This window comes from Chrysoperla carnea, chromosome 1 (genome assembly GCF_905475395.1).
Source record: "Chrysoperla carnea chromosome 1, inChrCarn1.1, whole genome shotgun sequence".
Classification (NCBI taxonomy): domain Eukaryota; kingdom Metazoa; phylum Arthropoda; class Insecta; order Neuroptera; family Chrysopidae; genus Chrysoperla; species Chrysoperla carnea.
The window spans coordinates 16,276,227-16,292,830 of record NC_058337.1 but is presented as its reverse complement, the minus strand read 5'-3'; the positions used below and the strand labels follow the sequence as shown (position 1 = coordinate 16,292,830).

The 16,604-nt window shown below is 28.9% G+C and overlaps 2 protein-coding genes across 2 annotated transcripts in view; one reads left to right on the top strand and one right to left on the bottom strand.

Annotated features, from left to right (window-relative positions):
* The first annotated feature begins 2,968 nt into the window (after window positions 1-2,968).
* Window positions 2,969-16,604, top strand: part of LOC123305292 (Golgi-associated PDZ and coiled-coil motif-containing protein-like) — a 31,629-nt gene continuing 17,993 nt past the window's right edge. The window contains exons 1-2 of the mRNA XM_044886975.1: window positions 2,969-3,090; window positions 3,433-3,560. Coding sequence (XP_044742910.1) covers window positions 2,979-3,090; window positions 3,433-3,560 — 240 coding nt within the window. The 5' untranslated portion in view covers window positions 2,969-2,978. The remainder of the gene's footprint in view (window positions 3,091-3,432; window positions 3,561-16,604) is intronic.
* Window positions 9,829-15,387, bottom strand: LOC123305293 (reticulocyte-binding protein PFD0110w-like). Its single transcript, XM_044886976.1, has 4 exons — window positions 15,261-15,387; window positions 14,176-14,380; window positions 11,781-12,045; window positions 9,829-10,278 (listed from the first exon to the last, which is right to left on the bottom strand). Exons 1-4 carry the CDS (start codon window positions 15,358-15,360, stop codon window positions 9,853-9,855), a joined length of 996 nt encoding a protein of 331 aa, XP_044742911.1. The 5' UTR covers window positions 15,361-15,387; the 3' UTR covers window positions 9,829-9,852.

Genomic DNA, 16,604 nt, shown 5'->3' with positions numbered 1-16,604 from the left:
CGATGAGCCAACCATAACTCAGCTGGTATTGCTTTTACAGAATCGGAAGACTAATCACTTTTTTTATAAACTTTGAATTATTCACGAAACTTGTAAAAATTTATAAAGAAGTATAACTGTACCTATTTCGACCAATTTATATGCTAGAAAGTTCTTTGAAAATAAAAATAATTTTGAAAGAAACAACTTCTGTTTGAAATATTTTCTATAAACATTATTCTTTTTGAGAAAATATAGAAAAATCGAATTCCTAAAATAACTAAAGTTTACAGTCTTCGCAATCTTTTTGTAAGTTTCTTTCTAATAATAAAAAAAAGATAAAATTTTGCACTTATAATATAATACTATGTTGAGGCCAGGAAGAAAGACGAACACCAAACAACAACGAAAATAAAAATAATTCTATTCTTTATATCTAAAATTACTGTGAACAGAATACTTACTCATACGTTAAGCTTCTAGTTCGAGATCTCTTACCCCATGATTCTTAATTACACCGAGCTATTTGTCGAATTGTTAGGAATTGAAAATACATGGATTTCAACCTTTTTATGAGCCGAAAAGAACATCTGAAACAATTTAATAAAATTATTGATAATTTAACTTCTTTATATTAATGATTTATATTGCAAATTTCGAGTAAACCATCAGGATAAACAACTTAACTTACAGCACACAATTTGCTGCGATTCTAAATCAATACTTTCAATCGTTTACCTTCATGAATATAGAAATTGGGAAGATTTTTTAATCTTATATTATCACGTTCTATGTCAATGAATTGCTGATTTATTTCCTTTTTAACCCCCAATGCAAAAAGAGAGGTTTTAAGATTGACCGCTATGTGTCCTATCTGTATGCCTGTCTGTGGCACCATAGCTCTTAAACAGTTAAAACTGCATTCAAACCCAGATTTGATTGCAGTTTTTATTTTATTTGAAAGTAGGTTTTCTAGAGATGGTTCTTATACATATTTTATCAAAATCGATTCAATCATCGGCATAATAAGAGGGGTGTGGCATCGTAGCTCCTAAAAGAATAAACCGACTTGATCGAGAGTGTTTTATAGCTTAGTTTCAAGAAAATCGGTTTAGTTTGGAGAGAGTTACAAGAAATAATCCGCATTTGTCGAAGGTTTTTAAATTTTGAAAAGTTAAGAATGCCAACATACTTAATTTTAGCAAAATGGGATTTCACGTTTGGAGCTAAGTTAAAAAAATTTTCCAATTTTCAACTTGACCGCCTAGCTATGCAACTTGGTACTAGGGATGTAACCAAACGATGCACTAAGGCAGGTTTAGATGAATCTACTTATTTTTAGCTATTCTTGAGTAAAGACCTTTTAGCGACAACCTGTATATACTGACTGGTTGTTGCTTATTTTCATTGTTTTTTAGTGTTCGCCTTCGTGTCTGATTGCGGCATTAGACAAAGGCATAATACTTGTATTGAGTAGAAAATTGGGAACTCTTATTCTGATAAACTGTTTAAAAAATAAGAAAATATGTTAATAATTTAAATTAATATTAAAATATGTTATTCTATGATAATTTTACATTGTTTCGCTCTAGCAAACGTTTGATATTTTCAAAAATAAATTTGTTTAGTTTATTCAATAAATGTACATATATTTTAATAATAAAATAAATAACGAAACTAAATTATAAATTTTTATTTTTCTTGTTCCTCTTTAATTCACCGGTTTAACTTAGTGTGAAATGAAAAAGTAAAAGTGATTGATTTCCTATTCAGATGAATTGGATTCAGTTTAAGAGACAATATATTCCCTCATTCCCTGTTTAATTAAATATTATTAAACACATTCAAAGTTACGGCATAAATACTATTTTACGAATATTAATAAAAAAGGTCATATCCATTAGAAATTTCAATACTTCTCACCACGAAGTATATTTTATATTGCTTATTCTTAAATCACCGAACCATCCAGTAACTCTGAAATCTTTACAAAATTCTAATGCTAATGGTGCACTAATGCTTTAGCACGTAGTTCTCCTTCTCTCTAACCTCCATGTTACAAAAGTTACGAAAGTTACTTAAAAAGACATTCTAAATAATATTTGATCAATTTTGGGTAGGGTTGATTTGACCACTTTTGACGATTTCATCCCCTCCGGTTCCACGGTTACAGGGGGGGAGTCCCAGAGGGGAGTTATATCAAACCTAGGACCTTGTTGATATAAACCCTGATACGAAGTTTTACTGCTGTCCCCTCAGCCTCTCCTAGAAAATTCCATTTTCCTGTACTTGGAAAGGTTTTCCCTAGGGTGTTGGCCTTCTCGAATTTTCCCGGAAATGTGGCTTATAACAATCCTAGGAACACCTTAAGGTCTAGCCTTGTGCCTAGTTTAATCGAAATCGTTTGAGGCGTTTTTGAGAAAACCCCAAAAATCCTGTTTTGGCCTATAGGGAAGTACCCTTGAAAAAAAGGCCTAGGGAAAAAATGAAAAAATCGTCTGGAATTATGACCAAACTGAATGTATGTTTGAGAAAAAATCAGTTGAAAATTGAAGGCTCCAGCTTGGTAACACACATACCGACATACCGACGGACGCAACATTTTTTAAAAACCACTTTTTTGGAATCGGGGACCCTCAAAACGTGTATTTCCGTTGAAACCCCGATATCGATTTTTTTTGCGATCACAATACTTTATTATATTTATAATATAATAAAGTAAAAAACCACTAGGAAAGCATTCCACCAAATAAGTCGTTTATCTTAATTCTATATAGTTTCTTAAACAAAATTTATTAGTTAATTTAATACTTCGAAACATCTAAGCTTTTTATTTCCTACCATTATATTATTCTATGATTTCATTATGATTTACTACAAAACACAAAATAAGTAGCTCAGACCGAAACCATTTTATTAAAGAAACAAACCATTTAATAATATGACAAAATAAAATAATTTCACATGTCATGTTTGAGTTTGATGTTCAACGAAAAGCTATGAGTTACAAGTTGTATTTAAAAATGGCGTCTACTGGTATAGGTTTTCGTTGGTTGGATATTTTAGAAAAAGAATTTGATACAAACTTTGTAGATTTGGATTATCATTTAGGTAAATAAACAAAGCATTTATTTATTTATTTTTTAACACTATTTTCAGTGCTTTTATTATTGTTTTTGTATACATTATGTTATACCGAATACAATGGCTGAATTTTGACATTTCGAATAACATGACATTTCGTTCACTTTTCTAAATGAAAAACATGCTTTAAACATAAATCTTAATCATATAAACAAATGTTTGTTTATAATTTGTTATGTTTATTAATTTTTCGATAAATTAATATAAAATAATCGATATTGCATTTATAACATAATAATGTATGTTTTACATTGCAAAAATAATCTGTTTTATAATTATTCTGTTGAATTGAGTCAAATTTTATTATAGGGGAATTGGAAGCAGAAGATCCCGAAATTGTATGCAATGCTCGACATAAAATGACAGCTTTGAGTTCATGCTTCGCTCAATTAACACATAAAGCACAAACAATCTTCCAGAATAGCGCAAAAGTTGAGGTTAGTCAGTTTAAAGATTAGTTGGCATATTTTATTGTTTTTAAAATTATTTTATAACATATAATTAGATAATAATATGCTTGATAAGACTTGGACTTTGAAAGGTTGTATAATGAATTACTGAATCGGCGTATTAATGTCCATGAAAAAATGTTTGTAAGACTGAGTAGATGATGTATACATTTTTGTTTAATTAATTAAAATGTGTATTAAACTGAAATCAAAATCTTCCACCCACTTGTTGCTGTTGTCTTTATAATTTATTATTTAAACAGGACTGCCATTAGAGCCAACCTTTTTCATTCCGTTGAATCACTCAAATCTGATTATATAATTATTGATTTTAAGTCATTTTTAATTACGTAGGAAAATTAGTAAATAATTCGTAATTGTTGATTTTCATAAGCTATAAACGATCAGTCTAGACTCAAATAAAAAATTGTTTTGCCGGTAAAATTTTTGAACGCAAAGTGTATACTTGACATTTGAATTTTTATTTTTGTATACAAAAGACCTTTTTCATCGATTCGTTTTTGTTTCGGGCAGTTGTCAAAAAACTATACAAGTAAAAAATATTTTCCCTCTTTGTCAAACAGCCCTGTTAAAAAAAGGATGGAAGATACAGTGTGTCACATTTAAGATGAAGACACCATTATATTTTCGTTATATTTTGATCACATTTTTTAAGATACATAACCGAAATGTTAATTTTACAGTCAGCCTATTACAACTTGACAAATAGGGCCGATTGTTAATATTTTGCCTAGCGTCAGAGATGGTTAGCGATATCGAAAAAAATTATTAGAAAAAGTTGCTAAGAATATTTGTTATACCCACAAATCGATTTTCATGATAAAATTAGCATTTTTAAATTTTTCACTATTTTGCTCATTACTTAAAATTATTAAAAATTTAATTTTTAATTTTATAACTATAGAATGTAAAAACAGGACAAATTGATAATTTAATAGTGTTATGTAATCAAATATTTCAATAAATTTGTAATAATTTGAGGGTAGACCCAAATAATGAAAAAAAAATTTAAATGCAAATTTTGTCTTGGAAATCGGTATATGGGTATAAAAAAATATTCTATGCAACAATTGTAATAATTTTTTTCGGTATCTCTAGCCATCTTTGACGCTAGGCAAAATATTAAGAATCGACCCTATTTTGTCAATTTGTAGTAGGCTGAATTTAAAGTTTAGATTTCGGTTAAGTATCTTTAAAAATGTTACTCATCATCACCCTGTATGTCAGCATCTTAAATGCGACACACTATATATTGCAGCTCCTCACTTCAATAGTTTTTTGACGCACTGCTCAAAACAAAAAAGAATCGTTTTTTTAATGAAAAGGTCTATTATACGAGCTGGATACAGAGGATAACTAAATTATTCTAGTTTTTTATCCAATTATTTCATTTCACAGACCTGTATTTTAAAAAAAAGTGATAGAACGATAAATTACGGTGCAAGTCCAACCAAAAAATTGAATAGAATAAAAAGACTATTTATCATATGTTTAAGGTAGTACGCCCGCAAAAATACTTCTTCTGTATAAGGATGAATTCTTGTTGACTTCGAGTTGAGATATAGTTATTGAAATAAATACCACGATACTCGAAATAACATTGTATATTAAGAAATTTTATTTAAAAAATACAATTAAAAACATACAATGGACTTACATGTCGCTAAATATCAATATTTCGATTGCAACGCAATCATCGTCAGTAGCAAAATTTATTCATTGTATTTTTTAAATAGAATTTCTTAGTATACAATTTTATTTCGAGTATCGTGGTATTTATTTCAATAACTACTTCTTCTGTATATTGTAATAACCTCAAAATTTTGGGTAAATGTTAAGAATAATGCCGCTCCGGAAGAATTTCTAAAAAAAAAAATATACTCCACCCGATAAAAAAGATATTCGTTGACAAAATTCGTTGCGTGGGCTATATGAACTTAAAAACTTTTGCATTGGTAGTTGGAGGGGACAACTAAATCGATCGCTGCGCTGCTATCTTATAAAATTTGTAATAAACCATGCGTTTTATTTAAAATATGACTTATTTTCTTCAATTGTTTACATGTAAATGGTATAGTCAATTTCAAATAAAAATTATTAATGATTAACAATTAATTAATCTTGTTGCATTAGAAATTATGAAAATAAGAGACGAAATTGCATAAACGATAAGGACGTTTTTCGGGAAGGACCAAAAATCTCGTTTACTTAAGATCATCTTTAAATCGTGCATATGCATTCTCATTATTGCCCTTTAGGTTAGGTTAGGTTATATTGGCTGTTCACGAAGGACACACTTAGGCTATAGAGCCCATTTTGATACCATATATGTGTTTTACCACCTTTTCCGCTGATAATTTCATTTAACAGCTCCTCAATTTCAGGGGCTGATTGCACCTCCTTCATGCATATACCATGCACTACACCAGCCCATCACAACTATTAATTAAATTAATTTTTGTTGCGACTGCTGGAATCGAACCTGCTAACCTGGGCATACCGCGGACGGAATTGGTTACGTCTTAACCAACTGAGCTATCAGGGCGACATTAATGCCCTTTATAAGCAGGCAATTTTTAATACTCCTTACGGTACAGAATTTATAGATTTAAGGACCATCACTCGCCAGTAATACAAAAAAATAAATTAGTAGATAATGATCTGAATTTTTAGTATGTTAGTTAACGAAACATTATATAAAACAAAAATTTGGGTACTTTACCGATTAATTAAGCGAGTAATTAATTAATTAAAAATGCACTAAATAACATAACCATCCTCATAACAGGTTATGTTATTTTATGTATATTCAATGTAAAACATACATACAATTCATATACTTATATGTCCATCCATACAAGTATATTAATAAAGTTATGTGTCGTTACTATGGTAACTCCTGAAATGAAAAAAGTCATACATGGAGCGAATAGATTTTTTCAAAAACCACTTACTGATACAAGAGTTTATTATTGTTTTGGAACCAATAAAATGATTCTTGCCCGATTTGTGAAAAAGCTAAACAAAACAAAAATATATATATATATTCAATTTCTAATTAATTTGTATTTGTATGCATACCATTCCTTATTAATTAAGTACAGTTTCAATATACTGATGTCACATGTAATGTCTGTATACATGAGCACGTGTTTTTAAACTTAAATATAACGGAAGTACTACCTTAATATTTCATTTCAATTATAGATTTGAACGTAATTTGAGAAGATCAAATGATCCAATCTTCGTACCAAGTAGAGTTTCCAAGGGTGTTTTAATAAATCAATTTAATTTTTATTAGATACAGTATGTTTCAAATGATTTGAACAACATCAGTTCAAGTAGATCAAGTACTAATTTAATTCTAAGGTATTAGATATGGGACTTTAAAGTCAAGATATCAAGTCTAAAGTGGCAAGATATATACCAAAATTATTAATCAAAGGCGTGTTACTGTTCTGAAAAAAGTTTTATTATAATAGACTGCTTTTTGCTAAGAAAGTCATTTTTATTGAATTTTTTTGATTTATACTCTAATAGAAGGAATGTAGCTACTAGAATGAATTGTTTTCGGATATAGAGAGATAAAGTTTAAAATAAAAATATGATATGGGTATGTAAATCATTTTTTGAGATTCCACAAAAATAACAAAAAAAAAAAATGTCATTAAACTAATGACTTCATTTTCGAGATAAGCAATTATAAAGTTTTGGAATAACCACCTTTTTTTGTTATTGATAACTGGAAGTTGCAACCACGCCAACTGGGTTGCAACCAATAATTCGTACTAATTAAAACCAAAGAGTTTATATATGTATAGAACACGAGGAATCTGCCAGTGAGTTCCCCTGTGTCCTTGTCATAGTCAAATGTCATAATCATATGATACATAGAGATTTTGTGTCAGCCATTATATTTGTTTTGTATAAAGAGGTTATATACAGTTTATTATTTTTTCTGGCAAATGAAAAAGTGTTTAAAATGCAGATTTGCATATTCTCCAATATGTGGCCGTAGTTTATACTGAGTACACAATTTATTTTTTCAGAAATATTGTAATTGAATTATTGGTAGATGAAAGTGCACTTAAATTTAAATAATAATTAAACTCAATAAAACTTTTAGTTAATTTTATTAAAAATTAAACTGTTTATATTGTGTTTGTTATGTAAATAAAGTTTCTTTTGACGTATCTATTTATTCTGCCCAGTTTTCGGCCCTGGCGTTCTCTAGTTATATAAACTCCTTGATTAAAACAGAAAGTGGATCTGATATCAGTAGTACTAATTTAGACTACCAGATGCCAATACTCGCACTTACACTTTGTAAAGACCAATAAAAATATTGAAAGTCAAATCAGATAAACCCCGCCAATAGGGTATTCTATTATGTATGAAAAAGTACTTCAAAATGTTGGTTTTTCTAATACAAAAGCTCTTAGACATTTTGGTGACATAATATTGGTAAAAAAACAGTCGTGTACGTAATTATTCGTAACATAATCTACAATTTGCGGCTCGGATTTTAGGTCACGTTATTTACAGATTAAAAATTACGACTTTTAATTTTAATATAGCAAAACAATAATGTGCTTTTGTGACTCAAAATCAGAATATTTAAATATATTTCTACAATATCAAATTTTAATTTATTTTTCACTACCGAAAGTACCCTATTGGGAATAATCCCGCTTTCAGTAGTTTCATTTCAGACTGACAGGTTATTTACCATTAATCAATTATTGTGTCAGGAATTTATTAAAAGTATTCTATATAAAAACCTTTAGTACAAGCCTCTTAGGATTTAATATATGAAAAATGCAAAGTATTTTAAAAGTATTTTATTTCAAGCAGCTTGTCTTTTAATCTATGAAAAATGAAAATATGGGAAACCATTTGGGAACGTATACTGTTTGATAGTAGAATCAAATAAAAAAACTTTTCCTCTGAGAAAGTGGCGGTAAAAATTAAAGCTCCAAAAAAATTTAGATTTTCACTTTAAGAAGTGCATTTATAAAACAAATACTTACAAAAAAAAAAAAAATCAAAACCTGTAAAGAAACCGCGTTTAATTGAATAGTCGTATGTGTTTTTAAATGTCTACTACTACTTTTGAATGTTTTTGTCTGCCTTCTTATGTGTTTAAGCATAATACCTTAGGGCTTTAAAGTCGCCGCTAAAAGAATGATCGCAAAAGAGAGAAAATATATAAAGTAAGCGCGTATAGCTGTCCTATTCTCTTAGCCTATGAAAATAAATTCGTTCAATTCTGTTGAAAAGTGGGTTTCACAATAGTTCAAGCAAAGGAACTACCTTAAGCGAATCTGAGGGGTCAATTTTTTGATTTTGGATTCTGGAAACAAATTCTAGATTTAAAATTTTAATTTCTAAAATCCAAAATTTAAACTTTTAGAACTTATGTAATATTTTCTATAAAAATTTAACTTAGTCTTAATTGAAACATGTGAAAACAAACAATTGACTGAGTTAATTGTTGAAATACCATGCATAGACAGTGTTGATGACTATCACATTACACATACATACATGTCACACATACATAACTTATATTCCCATAATTACATACTATATAATTTACGCCTAAATTGCGCCCTCACGGGTAAACAGTGATATTTACGAAAAAATGTTTCAAAAAAAAGTTGTTTATTTTTTTATAAGGAATATTTTTTACATTTAAACTTTTGTTCTATCTCTAATAGTTTACAAGATGGATCCTACGGACCCAAAACCCAATTACCATATATTGCTCATTTACGAACTTGACCTCACTTTTTACGTCCTTAGTACGCTATAAAATTTTCAGCTTGATATCTCTTTTCGTTTTTGAGTAATCGTGATGACAGACAGACAGACAGACAGACAACCGGAAATGGACTAATTAGGTGATTTTATGCACACCTATACCAAAATTTTTTGCTTAGCATCAATATTTTTAAGCGTTACAAACTTGGAACTAAACTTAGTATACCTTGCATATTACATATATGCATGGTATAAAAATAGTCTGACGATTTGTCCTAATATTAGGCACGAATTCTTAAAATTAAACTAAAATGATAATTAACGAAGTCCTAACCCGTTAACTGTGCGTCAGATCGAAAATCGCCAAAGGACCTTCTCTGAGTCTTACTATTTTTGATCACCCTGCATCTAGAACGTTTTATTATTAGTTCGAATTTGTTTCATTTCATAAATTTCATTTATTCATGCGTATTTAAAAAAATACATAAAAAAATTATTAATAAGTAAAATCAATGTCTTCAGTGTCATCTTCGATCAGATCGGTGGAGTAATTAAAGTCAACATCTAAATCAACAATACTTGTAGCATCATTTAAATTCCCAATAATTAATTCACTTTCATTGAATTTTTTTGTATGCTGTTGCGGTTCCAATGTCGTATCATGAGTACCATTTTTTATTAATTGTGTTGTATTTTTCGATCGATTATGTCGTAAATTTATAGGTGATTGTTTTTCCACAATTTTATCGTGAATTTTATTTAGGAAACTATTGATATTTTCAAAATGTTGTTCCATTTTATTTGATGTGTTAAAATTTGTTGTGTTGATATTCTTTTCAATATATTCAATTAATTTGTTTGCATTCAATTCTATTTCTCGATTTTTGGATACATTTAAATTGATTATATAATTGTGTACATTCTAAAATGATAAAAAATTTCTTTGGTAGTATCTTGTTTTATAAAATTGTCTCCGGAAAGCGAAAACCGAAAGTTTTAATGGAATGGGTAATTTCTTTTCGATAGAATTTAACGATAAATTAAAAAGGGCATACTATTAAATCCCAAAGTTTCAGAAATTTTGGTTTAACGTTCCTAATTATGACCAAAAATTTTATTCGAAAAATATTCTTTTTTACTCTCCTACTTTTTTTTAAATTCTGTCGAGAGAATTTCTTGATATCGTAAAAAGTATCTAGGAGCAATCTAAATGGCAAAAAATTCTGCAACTTCGAGATCTTCCAGCTAACATTATTCTGAGCCTGTGAAAAAAATAGGCCAAATCTGCTGACAAGTGCATTCATGCTGGAAATATCTTATGATAAGGTCACATGATGCGTTAAACGTGAGTTGCAGCAATTTGTGTTTAATAGAACTGTTAATCCGGATGCCAATCACCAATTTCAATCAAAGCCACTTTTAACTTATGGAAAACCATGGATATTTGAGGATATTGGGGTCCCCATGACAGCCTAAGACAGACTGTCATAAGAGCTACATTTTACACTATTTAGATTATACGTCGACCGTTTACGAAAATTTGCAAAAAATATTAAGTTAAGTGATTTCAATCCGGTAGAAAATTGGTTCTATCCTTATACACTGTTCCAAAATATTAAAGGAACAAAATTTTACCTAAATTTCAAACAGATTTATCTCTGAAAAATCATCGAATTCGGAACCTCAATCGCTCATAGATTTTTAGACCGTTAGTCTATTTTTTCGCCAGAACCCAGTACGATAAGCTTGAAAAGCTATTTTGTCATTCTTACATAAATCGGTCCCCTCCCCTTTTTAATTTCTATTTTTTGTCTATGAATAAATGGTCTTGAAGACACTGACACAAAATTTCAAGTCATTTGTTAGAACTACGGCAACCTTTAATAGTTAGAACTACGTAATTATTGAAAGAAAATTTATGTGTAATACCGCTGGTCGCCGTGGCGTAATTTTCGAACAGTCATTCACGAAAATCAGCATGATACATTAGTTTATCGGTAAGGCGAATATTTAAAACAGTCGTTTAAAACAGCGTGCCTGTCTGTCTGTGGCATCGTAGCGACTAAAAGAATGAACCGATTTTGATTTTTTTGCTTCGCTTGGTAGTTTAATGAGGAGTGTTCTTAGCTATGTTTTAAGTGCGAGGGTTCTGTACCCGTAAAAACAAAAAATTGGCGATGATCTTCAAAATCGGCTCAGTTTGGAAATGGTCTTAAGGAAAAAGGTAATTTAATGGAGATGTTCTTAGATATGTTACAAGTGCGAGTTTAGGGTTCCGAAACCGAAATGACGATTATACTTTATATAAAAACCTAAAATTTAATTTTGCGGGAACCTCCGATTCCCGCGGATTCGTAAACAAGTAAACTTTTTGGCTTTGGAATTTATTAAAGTCAGTATTAATACTAAAAATAGTTTTTTTACCTGTAATGTTTGCTCAATAGCGTTTAATTTCTCGTAGTGATCTGTTTTGTTATTATTTAATATATCTGCAGTGTAATTTAACCATTGATTTAAATTGTTCTTCATCTCCAGAAGTGTTTGAACAGTTTCTTGTTTGTACGTAAATGATTTTTGTGCCATCTCTAGTAATGTATTCTTTGCCAAGCCAACTTTGTTCTGTATTTCTGTATCATGTGTACGTAGTAAATCTTGTAAATAGTATATTTCACCACCCATGATCATAGTTCTAAAAAAAATTAAATCCGATGTGAATGGAAAAAGTTATCATCTACCTATACATTTAGTAAATTCGTAGATAATTTTCTGTCTTTCCGCGCATCGCGTGGATTTTTATAAAATTTAACCCCTTGATATATTGATATCTCATATCTTGAGTTACGATTTAGTGTACTTTTTATCCCAGAAAAGAAGAACTTTTTACAATGTAAAATTTTTTTGCAAAAAATGGAACTTACTCCATAAAATTTCACTAAAAGGTAAAAAAATTAATTTTCAAGTGCCAACTCCAATCAATAATTTCCTTGTACGCAATCACGCTTTGAAATCGACGCCAATGAATTTATTTTTAGTTAAGGGTGTGATTAACGTCGACATTTTTTTGGGGTTGGTTCTATTCTATACTTTTTAGTGAGTTTAAGTCTTCCTTCGTACGTAATAAACAAAGTCACAAATATAAGTCCCTATGTAAGTCAAAGTACCATGTAGAAAACATCTATAAATTAGATAGTATTTTCAGGAGTTTTCTAAAAATCTACTAAGAAAATTAGGATTTCTCGAGAAATTTGTCTTTAGTCGAGACGGAAAAAAATTCAACGCATCGAGAACTCGATAAATCAATTCCGTGCGTTAGGTAAAAAAAAAACACGCAAATTACACGAATTTCAGTTATTTGTTCCTACTGGGAAACGAACGCCTACTCTTGAAAAAGTGTACAAAGCCAACATCGACGGAGAATGAGCGTGTTTTCTCCTTATCGGGGAAAACAATGTCTCTAAAATAAGAAACCGCTTTTCACAGATGATGCTTTTAAAGTTCTTATATATCTGAAAATCTATTTTATAAGGAATTAAAGCTTTGAATTAAAATTTAATTTTTTAATAATTTATTTTTGGTGTACTGATTTAGTTTTATTCTCAAATATGTTATGTTAGCATATTATGCTCAAATTAAAATCATAGTATTGAAAGTTAATTGTAATTTGTTTAATCGAAAGACTGTGATGTTATTACCATAATAGTTTACAAATATAAGAGAAAACAAATTTTTAACTTAAGTTGGTAGCAAATTTTTTGTTTCGCTAAACAAGTTTTTATAGTTGTATAAATATGTACTAGTAATTTAAAGACTGTTGTACGTTTGGGAACTGTAAGGGATCCAATAATTCTAAAAAAGTTAAGTACTATCTTACTCTGTAATTTTTATAAAGACCAGCCGAGTATGGTTTGTTTAATTTATTGTTAGTTGTTGATTTGTTAATTAACAAGTGCAATTTATAGTAACTAAAAATTTACCATTTGATTTAATTTATTCCATCTATCAATCTAATTTGCAATAAAGTAAAATTTAGAATTATTACTAGTAAACTGTAACTCTCCCGATTATAAAAATTTCGGTTTTCCTAGCAGTAGTAAACAAATCCTTAAGATTATTAACAATAATTACCAACGTTCCAAACTCATCTAGATTGATTTGTTTTGCGACCGTTGTGGGTTAACTTTTTGTCTGTTTACTTGAAACTTTTTAATTGTCCATTAGCAAGCAGTGGGTAAAGAAATAGTAACGAAATATGATTTTTAGTTTTATATTTTGATTGAAAATTTCAAATTGAAACGTTACTCTTACAAACAACCTCTTTACCGACCATTTTCCCCTTTGCGTAAAATACGAAAACTTAATTTTTTAATTAAAATTGCAAATCTCAAAAGTGCAATTTTCAATTTTAGAAAAATAAACATTCCTCTTTTTGTAGATTGTAATTTCTCGAAAAAAAAATAAAATTTTGAATATAGAGTTCTTCAATTATGTAAATTGGAGAAATTTTGTTCCAAAGGATGTTACATCTTAAATGAAAGATAAACGTTTCCCAAAAAATGGTACCACTGAAATGGAGGAGGTATACTACAAATATTTGATGTCTAGCAATTATTCGCCATTGTGTGTAGTCGCATCTTTTAACTAATTAAACGAAACTTATGATATTTTTTATTGCCCAAAATTAACTTAGAAAATCATAAATAACTCTGTAAGAAGTCAAATCCTATATTTAGTTTTAACCACTTTAATTTTTGAGATAATTTACAGTAAAATTAATTAATTAATTTACATGCATAAAATTATATATAAATTTTAAAATTACTTATTCGTAATTAAACTTAGTAATGTTTCGACAACATTTACAATTTTTGCTTCCATTTGCGGTTCTTCTAATTGTATACGATGACAACTCTCCAAAAAATAGTTATGTGCCAACATTGTATTATTAAAATTACTATCAATCTTTTGATTAACATGCAAGAATTTCTTTTGTATCATTCCACCAATTCCATTTAACAATTTATTTACTGTAAAATAAACATAATCATTAATGACACTAAAATCAATAGTGATCCATAGGTCGTTGGTTCAAGTCCGACTCGAAGAAATCTAACATTTTTTTAAATAAACCTAATAAACCTGCTCACGTGGTTGTGCCAATCACATCACTATTTTGTCATAATATTTGTAAGTGATAGAACCAATAAAAAATAAATTGTTAAACTTTAAAACTATGTTGCATTTCAAAACAGCAATATTTGAAAGATAGACTTTATATTACTTTTATACAATTTTTAAACAACTCATGCGCTTGTGTCAACTTCACCATTCAACCCCGTACGTTAGTTGTATCACATTCGTGACCCCATTTGCTCTCGCGATGAGATTGAGACAACCTCATATCGGTTGATATTAAGAATTTTTTTTTTCACTGTATATATTTCGCGAAAAATGATACGATCCGATAAAATAATTAATAAGAGGTTGGTTTACTTTTCGTTCCTGAAAAATCATACTTACCGAGTTAGGTATTTCTTATTACTCCTTCTACAGCTATTTTTAAAGATCTTTTACGTATTTCAAAAATGATCTTTTGAATTTGTATCAAATAAGATTTCGTTTTTCATTAATCAACTTTGAATGATTTGCTTACATTAAAAAAAGGCTACATTCAATGAGCTGTAGCTTGATAAATATTATTTTTACAGGAACGGAAAGCAAATCAATTTCTTTGCTTTTTAAAAAATATTTGTAAAAAAACTGATTTTTTAATTTTCTACTCTTCCCAACTTTGACTTCGTATTGAAAATCCTATGAAATACCTTTAAGCAAATTTTCAGTGAGTTCCTACAATTTTGAACCCAAACCTTTATTATGTGTAATAAAGTATAATTGATTTAAACTTACTGTCATTTGATAAATTTTGATTTAAATTTGTTGTTTTACGATTCAGTGTATTTATTGTCCGTGCATTATCTTGGCATTCTTTTTTTGTACTATTTACCATATAAATATTTTCGTTTATTAATTTTTCCATATTAAATAATTTGTTATTTAGATCAGTCTATAAATAAATGAAATTTTTTGGTATACCCCATTAAAAATAGATATTAATTAACGAAGTAAAAAAAGTAGCAATGTCACCCATGCCCCAAGCTGTAGCTTTTGATTTGTACAAAAAAATTATTTTACAATTTATTTTAAAACTAAGAGAAACACTCTCTTTACTTGGGCATCTTAGGCGACTAAAACATATTATTCTGAATTATAAAGTATTACCTTTGTGCTGTTTTCAATTTTAGAATTATCCTGTAAAATATCGATGGATAATTGAATATCTTTTAAGATTTCAGAATTTTCACCAATTTCTGCTTCTATAAATTCTTGCCGTGAACTAAAATTATTTTCGATTCGTTCTAATCGATGTAAATTTGTTTCAATTTTATTCTTAAAAAAAAAAAAATAATGTAAATAAATATACACGGTGTGCCAAAAGTAAGGCATTAGAATTTTTCTATAAAACTTTTGTTCTATCTCTTACGGCTTACGAGATAGGTATTGGACCCATAACCAAATTGACCAACATTGCTCATTTACGAACTCAAACTCATTTTTACGTCCTGAGGAAATAGACTAATTAGCTGATTTTGTGGACATAAAACAAAATTTTGTTCGTATCATCAATATTTCTAAGTGTTACAAACTTGGGACTAAAATAAGTATACCTTGATATATATATTTTATATATATATACAGGGTATAAAAATACTTGATGCTCACCTCTATTTTCGCCAATTCTTTTTCAAATTTATTTTCCAAACGATGTATATGTCGATCATATATGGTATCTACTTTTCTTGCAATATGTTCATGTTTTATATTAATATTGCTATCAATCTTTTCTAAGCGTGAATCAAATGTATTTTCTAATCGATTTATTCTCGTACTAATATTGTCAATCTTTCGTTCAATTTTATCAATAACTTGTAATCGTTCTTCAATGTTTTGCAGAATTTTTTGTATATCCTATATTCTCGTATAAAAATCATTAAACCTTTATATCTAATAGTCTAAGATCCGAATTAGGGTCGACCTTTATCTATCTGCTTTCCGAATGAAAGTTTTTTTTTTTTGAAATATAAAATGTTAACAAATATCTCTGCAATGGGTTTCCTAAAAAAAGTGGTCAACTTTTAGTGAAAATAAGAAGAGTAAAATTTTTTGCAAATGCACAGACTTGCGTATCTAACA